This window comes from Cynocephalus volans, chromosome 11 (genome assembly GCF_027409185.1).
Source record: "Cynocephalus volans isolate mCynVol1 chromosome 11, mCynVol1.pri, whole genome shotgun sequence".
Taxonomy (NCBI): Eukaryota; Metazoa; Chordata; class Mammalia; order Dermoptera; family Cynocephalidae; genus Cynocephalus; species Cynocephalus volans.
The window spans coordinates 111,120,462-111,139,371 of NC_084470.1; the positions used below are offsets into that span (position 1 = coordinate 111,120,462).

The 18,910-nt window shown below is 36.5% G+C and overlaps 1 protein-coding gene across 1 annotated transcript in view; it reads right to left on the reverse strand.

Moving 5' to 3' along the window:
* KCNK2 (potassium two pore domain channel subfamily K member 2) overlaps positions 1 to 18,910 on the reverse strand; it is a 137,246-nt gene that overhangs the window by 26,059 nt on the left and 92,277 nt on the right. Inside the window, exon 6 of the mRNA XM_063114879.1 lies at positions 16,008 to 16,147. Within this exon, the coding sequence (XP_062970949.1) occupies positions 16,008 to 16,147 (140 nt within the window). The remainder of the gene's footprint in view (positions 1 to 16,007; positions 16,148 to 18,910) is intronic.

An 18,910-nucleotide genomic window follows, 5' to 3' on the forward strand; every position in this document is an offset into this window, starting at 1 on the left:
ACCATTAATTAGAGGCTGTTGTTTTGGTTCAAATCAAGTTTGAGGCAGGAAGAGCTAAATTCCCTAACAACAATTAGGGTACAATTCACCAAGCACTAAACAAATTACCATAGTTTGTTGCAAAAGATGATCAAATAATCCCTGATTAAATGTCAAAGCGTCTCCCTTACTCTCAGCCCAACCAACCACAAACAAACTAATGTTCATTTAGAAAGAGCCAACTGTAAAGAGGAACTGAAACCAAATTCATTTTGTTGATCCACCTTCGAAAACAGACTTGTGTTCTCAGCAAAAAATAGTTTGATTTTTGTAATGTGTTATTGATTTTAGCTCTGAATACAGGCAAGCATAATACTTTGGTTTAATAAAGTCCAAAAACAATTTCGAAAGCAAAGTTCCTGGTGGCCTCCTTTCCTAACTCAAATTCTCAGAATATATGACAACCTCAAAACAGTCAAAATAGAGAGATAACATTAAATCTTGATGCACTAAGTCTCCACACTGTACTCTCTAGCTAAAGAAAATGAAATTGCTTATAACATGCTTTGAGGCAAAAACTATTAACTTAAGGGTTTTTTTTATTATGTACAAATGAATAGAAAAATTACTCTGTATTTCCATTACTAGATGACATTCTGTGAAATATGTGTAGTGAAAAGAAGTTACAATTTATAAAAAATGAGAGTTCAACCTAACATGTAAAAAAGAAAAAAGAGGGGAATCTTCCTGCATGTTTTTATTTTTTTAAGATAACAATTGAGCTTCTGCCTACCTCTCAGTTTAATAAAAGGAGGAATCCAAATAGATTCTACCGTGGTTGAGACAGCAGGACACCAGAAAATCTGTAGGTCTAATTCAAGAAAAGAATTAAGATAATAGAAATCTGGACAGATTTAAGGAAAATTTAATGTAGAAACTAGTTTCGAGTCATAAAACAGCCAACATATTTAAAATTTCTATGCTCATTTTTTTCCTAGGCTATTCTGTACTCTGGTTTTGTGATTAAATTCTAGCAGTATACTACATGCTCAATTTTTCATTATCTTTTCTTTTGTGTTTACCTATCTCAACCAGATAAAATGTTTAGACATAAAAGCACTCGCAGTATTTTATGCTCTATAGGACAATATATGATAATACATAGATGATAGTCATAGAATATTACAGGATTATTTGATTGGGATAATAATTTGATACTAATTTCTTCTGAAACTAATGAGGAAAAGAACAAGCATGTAGTAAGCATTACCCACAGCACACTCTGCCCTCTGCACCTTCACAGTAGCCTCATCAATGAGATTTTTTTTTTATTGAAACATAATTGATTATACATACTTGTAGGATACAGAGTAGAGAATATCAATACCTGTGTATAATACATGATGATCAAATCAAGATAATTCATATACTCATCTTTATAAAATATAATCTTTCAACAACCACAATTATTTGAAGTTGATACAACAAACAAACAGAAAGGACATGGTAGGGGGGAGGGGGGGGAGGGAGAAGGGAGGGAGGTTTTGGTGATGGGGAGCATTAATCAGCTACAATGTATATCGACAAAATAAAATTTAAAAAAATAAAAAATAAAAAAATAAAAAATAAAAAAAATAAAATAAAATAAAATATAATCTTTCTTTGTGACCCTTCAGCAATTTCTCACTAACCTCCATCTCCCTCCCCTTTTCTCACTGTAACCATAGTTCTGTTCTCTCCTTTTGAAAGATCAAGGTATTATTGTGAATGTCCCTCCTTCCTTCCTTTCTTTTTTTCTTTCTTATTTATTTTTTAGCTCCCACTTACGAGTGAGGACATGTGGTATTTCACTTTCTGTGACTAGCTTATTTCACTTAACATAATTTTCTCCAAGTTCATCCATGTTGCAGTGCATGGCTTATTATTGATTTCTAGTTTTACTCCATTGGGGTCTGAAAAGATACTTGAAATGATTTCAATTTTTTAAAATTTGTTGAGATTTGACTTGTGACTTAACATGTAGTCTATCCTGGAGAATGTTCCATGTACAGATAAGGAGAAAGCATATTCTGCAGTTTTCGGATGGAATGTTTTATAGATGTCCGTCAAATCCAATTGGTCTAAGGTGTGGTTTAAATCCTGTGTTTCTCTGTTGATTTGTTGCTTAGACGATCTGTCCAATATTGAGAGAGGAGTGTTGAGGTCTCCAACTATTACTGAATGGGGTCTCTCTCTCTCTCTCTTTAGGCCTAATAGTGTTTACTCTATATATCAGGTGCTTTGATGTTGGGTGCAGATATACGTATGATTGTCATATCATCTTGCTGGATAATGACCTTCTTTGTCTCTTTTCATGGTTTTTGGCTTAAAGTCTATTTTACCCAATATAAGAATATTTATTCCTGCTTTTTTTGGTTTCAATTTGCATGATTCATCTTTTTCCATCCTTTCATTATTAGTCTGTGTGAGCCTTTAAAGATGAGGTGAGTTTCTCATAGACAGCATATATCCATTCATCCGGTCTGTGTTTTGTGAGTGGGGAATTCAATCCATTCACATTTAGGGTTGTTATTGAAAAGTGTTTTGAAAAGTGTTGTGTTACTCCTGGCATTTTACTGATTTTCATATGGTTGTTTGTTTGTTTGTTTATTTATTTTTAATTTAATTTTATTTTGTCAATATACAATGTGGTTGATTATTGTAGCCCATTACTGAAAACTTCCTCCCTCCTCCCTCTCCTCCCTCCATCCCGACAAAGTCCTTTCTGTTTGCTTGTCATATCAACTTCAAGGAATTGTGATTGTTATGTGTTCTTCCATGCCTCCCGAGGTTGTTTGTGTATTTATTTATTTATTTATTTTTAGCACTCACAAATAAGTGACGACATGTGATATTTCTCTTTCTGTGCTTGACTAGTTTCACTTAATATAATTCTCTCTAGGTCCATCCATGTCGTTGGAAATGGCAGTATTTCACTCTTTTTTATAGCAGAGTAGTATTCCATTCTGTAGATATACCACATTTTCCTTATCCACCCATCTGATGATGGACATTTGGGCTGGTTCCAACTCTGAGCTATTGTAAAGAGGGCTGCAATGAACATTGGAGAACAGGTATACCTTCAACTTGATGATTTCCATTCCTTTGGGTATATTCCTAGCAGTGGGATAGCGGGGTAATATGGCAGATCTATCGGCAATTGTTTGAGGAACCTCCATACCATTTTCCATAGAGGCCACACCATTTTGCAGTCCCACCAACAATGTATAAGAATTCCTTTTTCTCTGTAACCTCACCAGCAGTTATCATTCAGAGTTTTTTGGATATTAGCCATGCTAACTGGGGTGAGATGGTATCTCAGTGTGGTTTTGATTTGCAATTCCTGAATGCTGGGTGATGTTGAGCATTTTTTCATGTGTCTGTTGGCCATTCGTATATCTTCCTTTGAGAAATGCCTATTTTGCTCTTTTGCCCATTTTTTAATTGGGTGACTTGTTTTTTTCTAATAAAGTTGTTTGAGTTTCTTGTATATTCTGGATATTAATCCTTTGTCAGATGTATATTCTGCAAATATTTTCTGCCACTCTGTTGGTTGTCTTTTAACTCTGTTAATTGTTTATTTTGCTGTGTATAGACTTTTAGTTTGATATAATCCCATTTGTTTATTTTTCCTTGGTTGCCTGTGCTTTTGGGGTCATATTCATAAAGTCTGTGCCCAGTCCGACTTCCTGAAGTGTTTCTCCTATATTTTCTTTGAGAAGTTTTATTGTTACAGGGTGTATATTTAATTATTTAATCCATTTTGAGTTGATTTTAGTATGTAGTGAGAGGTATGGGTCTATTTGCATTCTCCTGTATATTGATATCCAGTTATCCCAGCACCATTTGCTGAAGTGGCAGTCTCTTCCCCAGTGTATAGGCTTGGTGCCTTTGTCAAAGATCAGATGGTTGTAGGTGTGTGGATTGATTTCTGGATTCTCTATTCTAATCCATTGGTCAGTGTGTCTGTTTTTATGCCAGTACCATGCTGTTTGGATTACTACAGCTTTGTAGTATAGTTTAAAGTCAGGTAGTGTTAGGCCTTTAGTTTTGGGGTTTGTTTTTTTTGATTTTTTGCTTTTTTTGCTCAGAATTGCTTTGGCTATGCGTGGCCTTTTGTTATTCCATATAAATGTCTGGAAAGTTTTTTCCATTTCTGAGAAAATTGTCATTGGATTTTGATGGGATTGCATTGAATTTGTATATCTCTTTGGGTAGTATGGACATTTTCACTATGTTGATTCTTCCAATCCAAGAGCATGGGATATGTTTCCAACTCTTTGGGTCCTATTTAATACCTCTCAGCAGTGATTTGCAGTTCTCATTATAGAGATTTTTCACATCCTTGGTTAACTCAATTCCTAAGTATTTCATTTTTTTTGGTGGCTATTGTAAATGGGCAAACTTTCTTGATTTCTCTTTCTGCATGTTCACTATTGGAGAATAAAAATGCTACTGATTTTTGTGTGTTGATTTTGTATCCTACTACTTTGCTGAAATCATTTATCAACTCCAAGAGTTTTTTTGTAGACACTTTAGGCTGTTCGATATATAGGATCATGTCATCTGCAAAGAGGGACAGTTTGATTTCCTCTTTTCCAATTAGGATGCCCTTTATTTCCTTCTATTCTCTCATTGCTCTGGCTAGTACTTCCAACACTGTGTTGAATAGGAGTGGTGAGAGTCGACAACCTTGTCTAGTTCCTGTTCTTAAAGGAAAAGCTTTCAGCTTTTCCCCATTCAAGATGATATTGGCAGTGGGTTTGCCATATATGGCTTTAATTATGTCGAGATACTTTCCATCTATATCTAACTTATAGAGTCTTTATCATGAATGAGTGTTGAATTTTATCAAATGCTTTTTCAGCATCTACAGAGATGATCATATGGTTCTTGTGTTTGATTGTATTGATATGGTGTATCACATTTATTGATTTGCATATGTTGAACCAACCTTGCATCCCTGGGATGAATCCCACTTGATCATGGTGTATAAATTTGCATATGTGTTGCTGTATTCTGTTAGCTAGTATTTTATTGAGGATTTTTGCATCTATATTTATCAAGTATATTGGCCTGTAGTTTTCTTTTTCAGTTGTATATTTACCTGGTTTTGGTATCAGGGTGATGTTTGCTTCATAGAATGAGGTTGGGAGAACTGCCTCTGTTTCAATCTTTGGAATAGTTTCTAGAGAATTGATGTCAATTCCTCTTTGAATGTTTGGTAAAATTCTGCTGTGAATCCATCTGGTCCTGGGCTTTTCTTTGTTGGGAGCCTTCTGATAACAGCTTCAAACTCTTTTATTGTTATTGGTCTGTTCAGATTTTCTAAGTCTTCTTGGCTCAGTTTTGGTAGCTTATTTGTGTCCAGAAATTTATCCATTTCCTCCAGATTTTCAAATTTGTTGGCATATAGTTGTTTATAGTAGTCTCAAATGATTTCTTGTATTTCTGAGATATCAGTTGCAATATCACCTTTTTCATTTCAAATTTTTGTTATTTGGATCTTTCCTCTTCTTTTTTTTAGTTAGCTGTGCTAATGGTTTGTCAATTTTATTTACCTTCTCAAAAAACCAACTTTTAGATTCATTGATTTTTTGTATTGTTTTTTGGGTTTCTATTTCATTAAGTTCTGCTCTGATCTTAATTATTTCTTTCCATCTGCTAACTTTGGGGTTGGACTGCTCTTGTTTTTCTAGTTCTTTAAAGTGAAATATTAGATTGTTCACTTGCCATCTTTCCATTCTTCTGAAGTAAGCAATTAATGTGATAAATTTCCCCCTTAGTATTGCTTTTGCAGTATCCCACAAGTTTTGGTATGATGTATCATTGTTTTCATTAGTTTCAATAAATTTTTTGATTTCCTGTTTGATTTCTTCTTGCACCCATGTGTCATTAAGTAGAATGCTGTTTAATTTCCATGTGTTTGTATAGTTTCCAGAATTTCGTTTGTTATTGATTTCTAACTTTAATCCATTGTGGTCTAAAAAATACATGGGATAATTCCAATTTTCTTGAATTTGTTGAGACTTGATTTGTGACCTAACATGTGATCTATCCTGGAGATTGAGCCATATGCTGATGAGAAGAATGAATATTCTGGGGTTGTTGGATGAAATGTTCTGTAGATATGTGCCAAGTCCAATTGGTCTAGAGTGTTGTTTCGATCTTCTGTCTCTCTGCTGATTCTTTGTCTAGATGATCTGTCCAATATTGATAGTGGTGTGTTCAGGTCCCCTGCTTTTATGGTATTAGTGTCTATTTCCTTCTTTAGGTCTAAAAGAGTCTGCTTTATAAATCTGGCTGCTCTGACATTGGGTGCATATATATGTATGATTGTTATGTCTTTTTGATGGATCAATCTTTTTATCATTATGTAGTGGCTGTCATTATCTCTTTTTATGGTTTTTAGTTTAAAGTCTATTTTATCAGATATAAGAATAGCTACTCCCGCTCGTTTTTCATTTCCGTTTGCATGGTAAATCTTTTTCCATCCTTTCACTCTTAGTCTATGTGAGTCTTTATAGGTGATGTGGGTCTCTTGAAGGCTGCATATAGTTGGGTCCTCCTTTTTAATCCAGTCAGCCAGTCTGTGTCTTTTGATTGAGGAATTTAATCCTTTTACATTGAGTTGTTATTGAAAGGTGTTGATTTACTCTTAGCATTTTTTTGATTTTTGTTTGGATTTCTTAAGTGTCTTTTGTTCCTTTCTTTCTGATTTACTGTTTTTCTTCTGTATTTGTTGGTTCCTTGGGTTGTAGATAACTTTTTTTTCTCTTCATTGCTGCCATTTTTATTTTACTAGTGGGTTTTGATTTTTCAAGAGTTTTTATGGCAGTGGTAGTTATTTTTCAGGTACCAAACCCAATACTCCCTTGAGAATTTCCTGTAAGGGTGGTCATGTTGTAGTGAACTCCTGCAGTTTTTGTTTGTCTGAGAAATATACTATTTGCCCTTCATTTCAGAAGGATAGCCTTGCGGGGTAGAGTATGCTTGGCTGCCAATCTCTGTCTTTTAGTATTTTGAATACATCAACCCATTCCTTTCTGGCTTTTAAGATTTGTGATGAAAAGTATGATGTTAGTCTGATTGGGGCTCCCTTATAGGTGATTTGATGCTTCTCTCTTGCAGCTTTTAAGATTCTTTCTTTGTCTTTGAGTTTTGCCAATTGGACTATAACATGTCTTGGAGAAGACCTTTTTGGGTTGAATATGTTTGGGGATCTATGAGCTTCCTGAATCTGAAGATATGTGTCTTTTCCTATACCTGGGAAGTTTTCTGCCACTATTCTTTTGAATATGTTTTCAATGCAATCTCCTTTCCCTCCCCTTCTGGAATACCCATGACTTGGATATTTGAGTGTCTAAGGTTGTCTGATATCTCTTTTAGATTTTCTTCAATGTTTTTCATTCTTTTTTCTTTTTTTTGTGTGTGTGTGCCTGTGTTATTTCAAACAGCCCATCTTCAAGGTCAGAAGTTCTCTCTTCTGCTTCTGCAAGCCTGCTGGTTAAACTCTCGGTTGTGTTTTTTATTTGTTTGAATGAATTCTTCAGCTCAGCAAGCTCTGCTACATTCTTTTTCAGAGCATTGATTTCCTTGTATATTTCTTCTTTCAGGTCCTGTATACTTTTCCTCATTTCATTGTGTTATCTAGATGAGTTTTCTTGTATCTCATTTAGTTTCCTTAGAATTATCACTCGAAATTCCTTGTCAGACTTTTCAAGGGCTTCTTGTTCTATAGGATCTAGATCTTGAGAGTTATCACTCTTTGGTGGCATACTTTCTTGATTTTTCATATGTCTGGTATCTTTCCTTTGATGTTTAGTCATTGTGGCAGGGGATTTCACGGTCCACTGGTTTCACACTATTGTCTGGCTAGGATGCTGCTAGGACTGCCAATTTGGTACGGCTGCCTCAGTGTCTGCTCGGTTGCCCACTAGCGCCTCAGGTGCGTGGTCGTCTTGGATCTTGGTCCTCTCAGTGGAAGAGCCTCTCTGGTCAGCACACACTCAGCCAGGCTTGGGATGGAGTTGGGTGGTGGTGGCAAGGCCTACCTGCTGGGACATGCGTTGGCACTACAGGGCATGTGGTCTCCACAGATCTTGTGCTTCTCCTTCTGGGTGCCTCTCTGATCGACGTGCACTCAGCATGGCTTGGGATGAAGTCGGGCAGCGGCAGCAAAGCTTACCTGCTGGGTTGCATGCTGGCACTGTAGGGCTCGTAGTCCCCAAGAATCTTGGGCCTCTCTGGCTGGGCGCCTCTCTGATCAGCATGCACTGGGTGGGGCTGGGAATGGAGTCAGCTGGCAGCGGCAAGGCCTACCTGCTGGGTCACGTGCTGGCACCACAGGGTGCATGGTCTCCGTAGATCTTGGGCTTCTCCCACTGGACACCTCTCTGATCGGCGCACACTCGGCAGGGCTGGGGATGGAGTCAGGAGGTGGCGGTAAGGCCTACCTGCTGGGTTGCATGCTGGCACCACAGGGTGTGTGGTCTCTACAGATCTTCCATATGGTTGTTTTAAATACCTTTTGTTTTCTCATTTTGTTGTGGCTTCTACCTGAGTCTTTTTGTATCTTATTTAGTTTCTTTAAGATTGTTGCTTGGAATTCCTTTTCGAACATTTCAAGGATTTCCTGCTGTGTGGACAATTACCCTCATTTTATAAGAAAATGAAACTCAGAGAGAGGAGGTATTTTGGTGATGTCTTCAGAGCTAGTAGACTTGAGACAGAAGAAATTCTCAGTTCTATAGGCTCTAAAGCCCATGTACTTTTCAGAAATCACACAAATCATTTCCCTTCACCTAAAAGAATGCTAAAACTTTAGATTCCAAGATGTCATTGATATATACTATAACACAATAAGGCACCAAATTAAATTCACAATGCCCTTCTCTGTAGTTACATAGTAATAAATGTGTCAGATTTGGGCACTTGTTTCTAATGTGTAAATATTACTTACAAGGAGGAGGGGGAGGATGAGAAGAAGGAAGGAAGAAAGGAAGGAAGGATGGAAGGAGGGACAAGCAATAATAACATGTAACCAACATTTTCAGTACTTGAGAGGAAGCTTAGCAAAAAGGTTAAAAGGCTGGGCCATAAAGTCAAGCCATCAGGATTGATTACTGATTCTACCACTTACAAGCTGTGCAACTTTAAGCAAGTCACTGTACCTCTCTGTGCTTCAGTTTCCTTATTGGCCATTGTTATTTGACAGCTGTGCACTTTACATCATTATCGCATTTAGTATTAAAAGAAAGACAGCGTAAAATGTATTCTAGAAGAGCAGTGTTTCCATTTTTACCACTCTCAAATCCTATTTTATTTTTAGCCTACAGTTTGAGTTGTAAAGAACTTCTTAATGTTAGACCCGCAAAGGTTCATGACATGCAACATAATACTGAAGCTACATAGAGACATAATTTGGGGCCTTGGTTCTGCAGAAATGACTGCCCATAAAATTCATTTAGAAATTAGACATGTACTGGCTTGTGGCCGTTACTGTTGCCTTAAAGCATAATTTAAGTCTTATGTTATTCTTTGTTCTTTTATTTTTATTCTCCTTTCTAATTGCCTATTTATTAAATAGATAACTTGCTGAGCTGAGTCTGGGATTGGAAAGAGAAGGAACTCTCTCCTTCCCATGACTGTGTAGAGCTAAATGTTGATCAGGAGATGAACCTCAAAGTCTGATTCCTTTAATTTTCTCCCCATAACACAGTGAGGGACACCCTCCATGGAAAAAAAGTGGGGCCCTTTATATGTGCCTTAGTTTTAATGGCCCATTATGACAGTGCCTGCCTTTATTTTATTTTATTCTTACCCTTCGGCCAAAGAAGCATTATACGCATTAAAAGGTAAACCTGAGAACTTTTATGATCACTGTATACAATGCCCTTGGTCCAACTTTAAATAGTCTTTTTAGTTACTTTAGTATCTCAATATGAGAAAAATAACAACAAAAAACAACACCAAGAAAAAATCTGGACTAAGCAGCATGTCCCCTTGCCCTCCGCCCACTGCAGTATGTTAGAAATCAAGCAGGAACTGCCCAGTCTGATATACAGTCTGAAGATGAAAGAAAGGAAGGACGGGTGGGAAGCAGGGTGGGAGGAAGAAAGGAAGAGAAGGAGGGAAGAAGACAAAGGAAAGAAAAGAAAAAAGTAAGAGCAGGCTACTTTAAGAGCTGATCACTAATCAAAGACAAAGTGCCTTCTTATTCAAAACTCCTTTTTCCACCACTATAAGTAAAAACCAACATAAAAAGGATCAATAAGGAAACACACTACCTATGGAATCCTCCCAATAAAGAGACTGACCTCAAACTACCACAGAAGAACTTACTCCCTGCACCTAATACAGCACTCATGACATAGTAAATATTTAATAAATATTTTTTGAGTGAATAAATAAATGAATGATTTAGGCATGAATTAGACATGAAATAATTCTAACTCCTAACTGGTCTCCATGCCTCCAGCTTTTTCCCTTTCCTGACACTGTAACACTGTCATTCCATAGCTGAATTCCCTGCCCACCACGATCCATATTCATCACATGTGCATGCCTAAGAATACCTAAGATCAGGGCTGCTCACAGCTCAACTCCAGAGGGCACACAGGTTTCTGTTAGTCATGCTCCAAGGTCTCCCATTTCCACAAAAACACTGTGAATGCTGCCCTCTGGAATTGTGCTTGATGTGCTCAAAAGACTGTCGTAGGATACAGCCACTGCATTGCGCAAATTCCATGGGATACAATTTATGATGTTTTCTACAGGAGTGGCACAACCTCACAGGGAATTTAGTTAATTTATCTATTTTATATCTATGTAAGTTTTTCTTGGATTCCTTTTCCTCGTTATTTTATTTAGCCAATCTGATCCATCACTTTAACCATCCTCTCTTCAAAACTTCAACTCCATTACCTTCCCAAGAGACCCTACCATGAATCAATTTATTTAATGATTAGGCCAATCTCCAAGCAATAAAAATAAAGAAAATATAAATAAACAAATAAAAAAATTGTATTTGATGACATTATTTGATAAACAGTACTTTATAGTCTTCACATCCAGCCCCTAACTAAATAGTGTTACTCGAAGTTCCATTTTTAGCTCTAAAGTTGACTCACTCTATGAATCTTCTTTAGGCAAATCCATTTATACTCACAACTTTCATTATCATTTATGTAGTGATGACCCCCAAAACTATTTTCCCAGCTTCCATTTTTCCTACATTTCAGGCATGCAGGTCCAGTTTTCTAGACCTGAATAAACTACCTGGATGTCCAACATATCTGCCCATCATAGCATGTCCAAAATGAGAGTATCTCATTCTTCCAGTCTACTCGAAATCTTTCATTTTCCTGTGTTCTATATTCCTACCCAAAGTTAGAATCAAGAATGTCACCCTCCCTTTCTCTTTACTGTCCACAGCTAATGGGTTACTAAATTCTATTCCTTCTATCCCCCAAATATTTTTGAAACCTGTACTTTCATCTCTACCCACTGCCACCAGAGCCCATTCATTCTATATTACCTGGATTGTTGCAATAATCACCCAACTGACTTCCCTGCATCCAGCTTTGTTCACTTCTAATCCACCTTCCTCACTGTTGCTAGGATCATTCATTCTATGTAAAATCCTTCAATGGCTCCTTAAGGTTTTCAGAATAAAGGCTGAGCAATTATAAACTGGCATATAAAACCTTTCATATTAAAAGCACTTCTCCCATAAGAAATCATGATAAAGTGCTCTACTGCAGGGTTCAGGCTGCAATTGTTCTTTAATTGCCATCTATGGCCAAGATAAAGAGCCTCCAAGTCCCAGCTCTTTCACTGAAAGGGTCCTTGCCCTCCCGAGTGAAGTTCAGAGGAGATGAAATGCTGCCACCGGGTAGCCAGCAGGAGAAAACTATGTCATTCCATGTTCTCGGGTGCCTTCACAATACTGGGGCCAAATATAAGTTCTAGGGACCATCTTCGTCTTTCAAGACTTCTTGGCACTAGAGCTGACCAGTCTAGAAAAGGGTGTTTTCTTACTAGAGTGTTATGCCAAGTTAGTAAAGTGAGCATCTCCATTTGCATGAACATCCCCAGAGACTAAAGAAATGATACTGGTAAAGATGTGTTGCTTGATTATCCATTCACTGTCGCCAGCAACAATGCCACTGGCCTGAAAACACCGGCACATTACAGCAGGGGCGGTGGCAGTGTTTATCTCACAGGTACACAGGAACATTCCAAATGTGGTGTGGTGCAAGGACATCAACAAAAGTCATGCATGGAAATCACAGACCCTTTCAAGCTCAAGAAATGTAAACAGTAGGAAACTGAGGTATGCCTGTGCATGATCAGGACACACTATTCCTTGCTTGTTTCCTAAGCAGGCATGAATTTACCTTCCGAGTTTGGGGTCACATCTTATTTTGATTACACCTGCCTCAGGTAGCAGTATTATTGTATTATCCAGAACACTTAAATGGAAACGTCATTTCCTCAGAAGAGGGTATATGATATTATAGAAAAGGTAATTGTTCATACCAATCCTTACTGTTAATTATGTGCCTACTTTTTGTTAGAGCTTAAAAAAAGATGAAACAAACACTTTACCAGAAATGAGTGTGTCTCCATGGAAAAATTATTGAGCTCATTATAGTTTTCTCTGAGTAATGCAGATCAACTATAATTATATGTGGCACTTCTGAAACAATACAGTGTTGTTCCAACTAACCATTTCCTTTTCAAATATGTCAGATGGATTAGCTATACTAACGTGTTTTACTTCAGCATGCTGATGGAAAACAACATTTTTCACTACTTCCAAACATAATAATTTCATTAAAGTTATTCTTCATTGAAAACAGAATATGTTTTAACATAAAAAGCAGAAATGAAATATGGCCACATATGATTAGATCTATATGTTCATACTTTACCAATATGGTTTAAGCAGATTTGTTTTTGAAAACACAGTACAAGGCTGGGACATATTATTAGCCAAAATCTTTTCATTCAGGGAAAGCATGTATCTTAGTATGATCACTCGGAAACGTGAAGCTGTATTTTATTTTGTATTTTTAAATTCTGTACTGGTTACATTTTTTTTAGTGGAGAGCATTCCCAGTTATCAAAAATATTTAGCATTTTTATTCATCAAAACTGACAACTAGAACAACTTTGCTGCCTCTGAACGCTTTGTAAGTTTTTAAAAGTTTAAGTATCTGAAATGGTTTAGACACGAAAAGGAAGGAATACCAATGGAACAGTCACTTGGCATTGGTTGATCTAGGTAAAGACGAGAACTAGAATATATTCACTTGGCTTTTGTTTAATTATACAGATGATTCATTCAGTGAATTATTTCAGAACTAAAAGTATCTAATAATCTTTTTTCCATTGGTATAGAAATTTTAGTGGCATTTTGTTTGTGTAAACTTTGGTCCTGATAATCTTTAGATAAATCATGAATTGTCTTTCTCTTTCTTTCCTCTTCATATTTTCTGTTGAATTTATGACCCTATTTTGCATTACCCCAAATTACATTATAAATCTGAAAATATGCATGTGCTCACATTGAAAGTTCCATTTCAACTGGCTAAACTGTCCAAAGCAGCTGCAGCTTCGGAGGGTTCACATAAACCTTTGGTCACGGACTCTACTCATGAGCTTTCCATAGATGCAATCGCCAGAAAGTACATGCTACTCAAACACCAGGTAGAAGCCAAAAGATTTGTGACAAGAAACAAATGCAATGTTTAATTGGCATGAAACACTAAGAGAGATCTTATACTTTTAGTTGACATTCATGAAGATCACTCATAAGTAGGCACACAAACTTGTTTTTCATATTAAGTAAATAAGCTACGTAGAAATTTAAATTTACTTGAAAGGATGGTGTCATGGTCTAAACTATGTCCCTCCAAAATTCACGTCTTGAAGCCCTAACCCCCACTGTGACTATATTTGAAGATAGGGCTTATAAGAAGGTAATTAAGGTTAAATAAGGTTGTAAGAGTGGGGTCCTAATCCAATAGGACTGGTGTCTTTATAAGAAGAGAAACACAGACACCAGAGTGTGCTCTCTGTCTCTGTCTCTCTTTCTCTCTCTCCATGCGTGCTCACACAGAAAAGGCCACGTGAGGATACAGTGGGAAACCTGTGAGAGAGGCCTCACCAGAATCCACCCCAGCTAATCCCTTCTTGGACTTCCTGCTTCCAGAACTGTGAGAAAATAAATGTCTGTTGTTTAAGCCACCCAGTCTGTGGAACATAGCTCATATAGTTAGATAGGAAAAGTATTGTTTCGTGATACACACGTGCAAACATTTGTAATATTATATATAAGTAATTTCATATAAGTATTTTATTTTATTTAAGAAATAAATACTTGTGTGTGCTTTTAAATTTATTTGAAAGTCAGTTTATGGCTGGATGATCGAGCAGTTCTCTTTTTAGCTATGTTATCCGATACATTTCCAAGCTACAATTTCCTTTTTCCCCTAGCATCTCAAGATCCTTAAAAAGTACACATGAAGTTAGAGTAAACAGATTTCTCTCTCTCTCTCTCTCTCAATATCTCCCTCCATTTCTCTTTCTCTCCTCTCTCTCTTTCTCACACATACATACACATACTAAATGTGTAATACATACACGCACACAAACACACACAATGAGCCTGTGATTGAGGCAAATCCACTGAGATCCTGTTCAAGGCAGGACTTTACACATAATTTAAATTTGAATGGCAAGCATATCATCTTGCTGATTGTTTATAATAAAAAAATTTTGGTTTTATGGTGCAAGTAAGATATAGATTAATGCATACAGACTAAATATATGAATTTCCAATTGGAAAATATGGTATCCATGAAGGGAAGTGTTGGGTAATTTATATTCTTGCTAGTTACCATAGTCATCTGAGGTATTAATAAAAAAATTACATGATTTGACGAGTTTCAAATAAAACAAAAAAAAATTGTAAAGACAAATTAACTTATCATTTCCTATCATAGTCTATTTTAGTGGGTATATGTTTAAAGAATCGTGCTTGTTGTAGCAATCAAAGATTTTGACACTAATGTCTCCTGGTCTATGAATAGCAGATAATGAGATGAAGAGACTAATTAAAGGAAGACAGTGAGTCTTATAGGTGCAGATTTTCCAGATTACTTGTTCTTTCAAACAGTTAGCAAAATTGACTATGAAATAGAAGCAAAAAAGATAGACTTCAAAATAAAACACTACTCTGTCACACTAAAATGAACAGTACTTCTGGACATGTAAATGTATAATCAAAATTTAACTTCCAAACAATAAAATATTTAAATCAATACTTATATTTTGAATTTTCCAAAATTTTATAGATCAAAATTCTAATGTTCATTTCTATATGTGTAGTTGTACAAAATAGGTAAGAGGACATCATTTGAAGAGCTAAAATCTGTACCCAGGAAAAATGGCCACAATGCATGTGGCTTTGGAGAGAGAGTGTGGGTGTGTGTGTGTGCACATGCGCACACATTGATATAGACATGAGAAAGGAAACAATTAGCAAAAAAAATTCAAAATTATATAAAACATTCACTATTTCACGCTACTGATATCTTGATATAAACATGCTTAATTGTGTTTTTCTTCATGAAATAAAATTCATTTTGTGCCATTGAGGAAAAAAAGATAGAAAAAAAAAGAAAAAAGAAAAGAATAATAAAGAAAATGTTTTTAATTACAACTTTTTTTCACTACAAATTACCCTCAGTTCCTAGGCAGCACTTGGCACATAAAAGCTGTCTAGTAAATATTATTTAAGGGACAAAATTGTTACTCATATGATATATTTTCCCATAGCCTCATATAGCAAATTCAAACCAAACATAAATATTACATTTTTATATAATTTTTAAATATTTAAAAATGTAAACATAAATAAACAGCCTTTACTGAATTAGCTAAACAGAAGTGTTTTTTGCACACTTCTTAGTCCTCACCTCTTCCTTTGTTTTTTTAGATATCACTCGGAGCCAATCTCCAATCATGCTCAGGACAGCAGCAAAGTAAGCCAGCCCTACTAGGATCCAAAACCACACGACAGGCTTATAGAAGTCCAAGTACTCAATATCTGATCCCCCTGTGAAAGAAAAACAAAGCAGAACAAAATAACTTCGTATTCCTAAGAGTAAACAATCTAGATATCTGCTAAAATTATCAACTGAACCTGTGCCTTGCAAAACATAGAAATCTAATATTGTCAACTGACCCATGTTATTTTCTTCACACTGAATTTCTCATTTTCACTCATGTAATTCTTATCTATTTTTCAAGAGCAAGTTAAATAAGTTCTTAATGAGACCTTTCATTACTTCTCCAGGTTTTTTCTTGCTCCATGTTTCTTTTTCATTTATTATAATCTGTCTCAATTAGTCTAGCACCTAATTGTTCCATGTGTACTAAGTTTATCTTTCCACCTCTATTGTAATAAGTAGAAGGTAGGATTGATCACACTCTTTGGTATGCAGTAACTTAGTATATTTACCTTATTGCCAATAACTACATGCTACCCAATGGATTTAATGCCAAACTGAACAGAAAATGTACAACTCTAGTGATGGTTCTTATTTTAAAACCATCAATACAATGGATTGATAACAAATGCCAGAGATGATACATCGATGGGTCCAACGTGAATAAATAGTAATTTGCAGGTAATACTGCCATTCATTATTTTCTGACTTTTCAAGGAAATTTCCATGTTTGTCATAAGCTTAAATCCCTAGCTCTCAGGGGGAAAAAATCGCAAATTTTTCTTTAATCTTTTTCTTTAATCTGTGAGGTACTTCTCTGTCCATTTAATACAATAACTGCTCCTATGAGAATCTGGATTCATGTTAACACATCCCTTATTCAGCACATATTAATGGGGGCACTTATTAAGTCCCAAACACTGAAACTACTAGTTTTTTTTCACAAATAAGGAATCAAGTCTTTGTCTTGAGAAATTCATAATTTAGCCCAAGAAAGCCTCATGTAGACAACTGACCACAATGGGGGACACCAAGTGATAGCAAAAGAGAATATAAATGTGATGTGAGAGGACACAGAAGAAATAATTTTTACCTCTGTAAGGGGGAAGGGGGAAACAGAGAAGGTGAGTCTTAAGTAATAAAGATCATAACGTGGACTAGTCCAGTGTGAAATACACTGTGCTGCATACTCAAAGAGCTTTCAGTAGCGGATAAAGCTCCACATCGATGGGAGCCAGGGAACAGAAGACAGGAGAAAGGAATCTAGAAAAATTTGGTTGCATCAGGTTGTTAAGACTGGATCCTAACTCAATGTCAAGTAGGTAAAAGTTTATAGGAAGATAAGTCCTATGTTTATGTTTGACTATATGCACAGTCAGATCTAGTGGCAGAGAAGGAAGGATTGACAGGCAAGGCCCATGAGAAACTTTTGTTCTAAACTTAGCTAAGAAATTATGGGGTCTGAGTTAGGGCAGGCGTAGAAAGAAGAGCCATTTTAGAGGCAGAATCATGAGGGATTGATGACCACCGATTAGTTGGTGTGATAAGTGAAAGGATGAACTCTGATGCCCAAAGACTCTCACTAGGCAGATGGTGCAGTAACTGAATATGGGAAGGAATAGGAAGGGAGGAAGGAAGGAAGGGAGGGAGGGAGGGAAGGAGGGAGGAAAGAAGGAAGGAAGGAAGGAAGGAAGGAAGGAAGGAAGGAAGGAAGGAAGGAAGGAAGGAAGGAAGGAAGGAAGGAAGGAAGGAAGGAAGGAAGGAAGGAAGGAAAGAAGGAAGGGAGGGAGGGAGGGAGGAAGGAAGGAAGGAAGGGAGGGAGGGAGGGAGGGAGGGAGGGAGGGAGGGAGGGAGGGAGGAGAGAAGTGCAAACTGAGACATGAACTCTTCGAAGTGCTTGTGGTACAAACAGATGAAGGTACTCAGCAGGATCCTTAAATACAGATCTAACACTTAGGGCAGAGTAGGAGATAAGAATTTTAGGATAAACAGCACAGAGACTGGGAGTGCTTAAACAGGAGTCATAGATTTACTCAATCCACGAAAATTCAACCCAGACATTCAGAAGAACAGCTATGAAATAGCGAGTATACATTAAAAATCAAGTATAATTTTCTCTAAGTCCATCCATGTTGTTGCGAATGGTAGTATTTTGTTCTTTTTTATAGCAGAGTAGAATTCCACTGTGTAGATGTACCACAGTTTCCTTAACCACTAGTCAGATGATGGACATTTGGGCTGGTTCCAGCTCTTGGATATTGTATATAGAGCTGCAATAAACAATGAAGTACAGGTATCCCTTTGGCATGATGATTTCCATTCTTCTGGGTATATTCCCAGCAGTGGGATAGCTGGGTCATATGGTAGATCTATCCGTAATTGTTTGAGGAAGCTCCATATCATTTTCCATAAAGGCTGCACCATTTTGCAGTCCCACCAACAATGTATGAGAGTTCCTTTTTCTCCGCAACCTTGCCAGCATTTATCATTCTCAGTCTTTTGGATGTTAGCCATCCTAACTGGAGTGAGATGGACTTAGAGAAAATTATATTAAGTGAAACAAGTTAGGCACAGAAAGAGAAATACCACATGTTCTCATTTATTTGTGGGTACTAAAAATTAATAAATAAGTAAACACACAAACAAATAAAGGGTCGGGGAAAGAAGACAGAATAACTACAAAAATTCCTTGAACTATTTAAGCCAAGTGCACAGATATGATGTGGGGGGTGGGGGGGTGGAGAGAGGAACAGGTAAAGGGGCATGAAAATCAAGTACATTGTATTTTGAGAAGTAAAATTAAATTAAATTTAAAAATAAAATAAAAAATAAAAAATAAATAAAATTAGCAATAAAAAAATCAAATATAA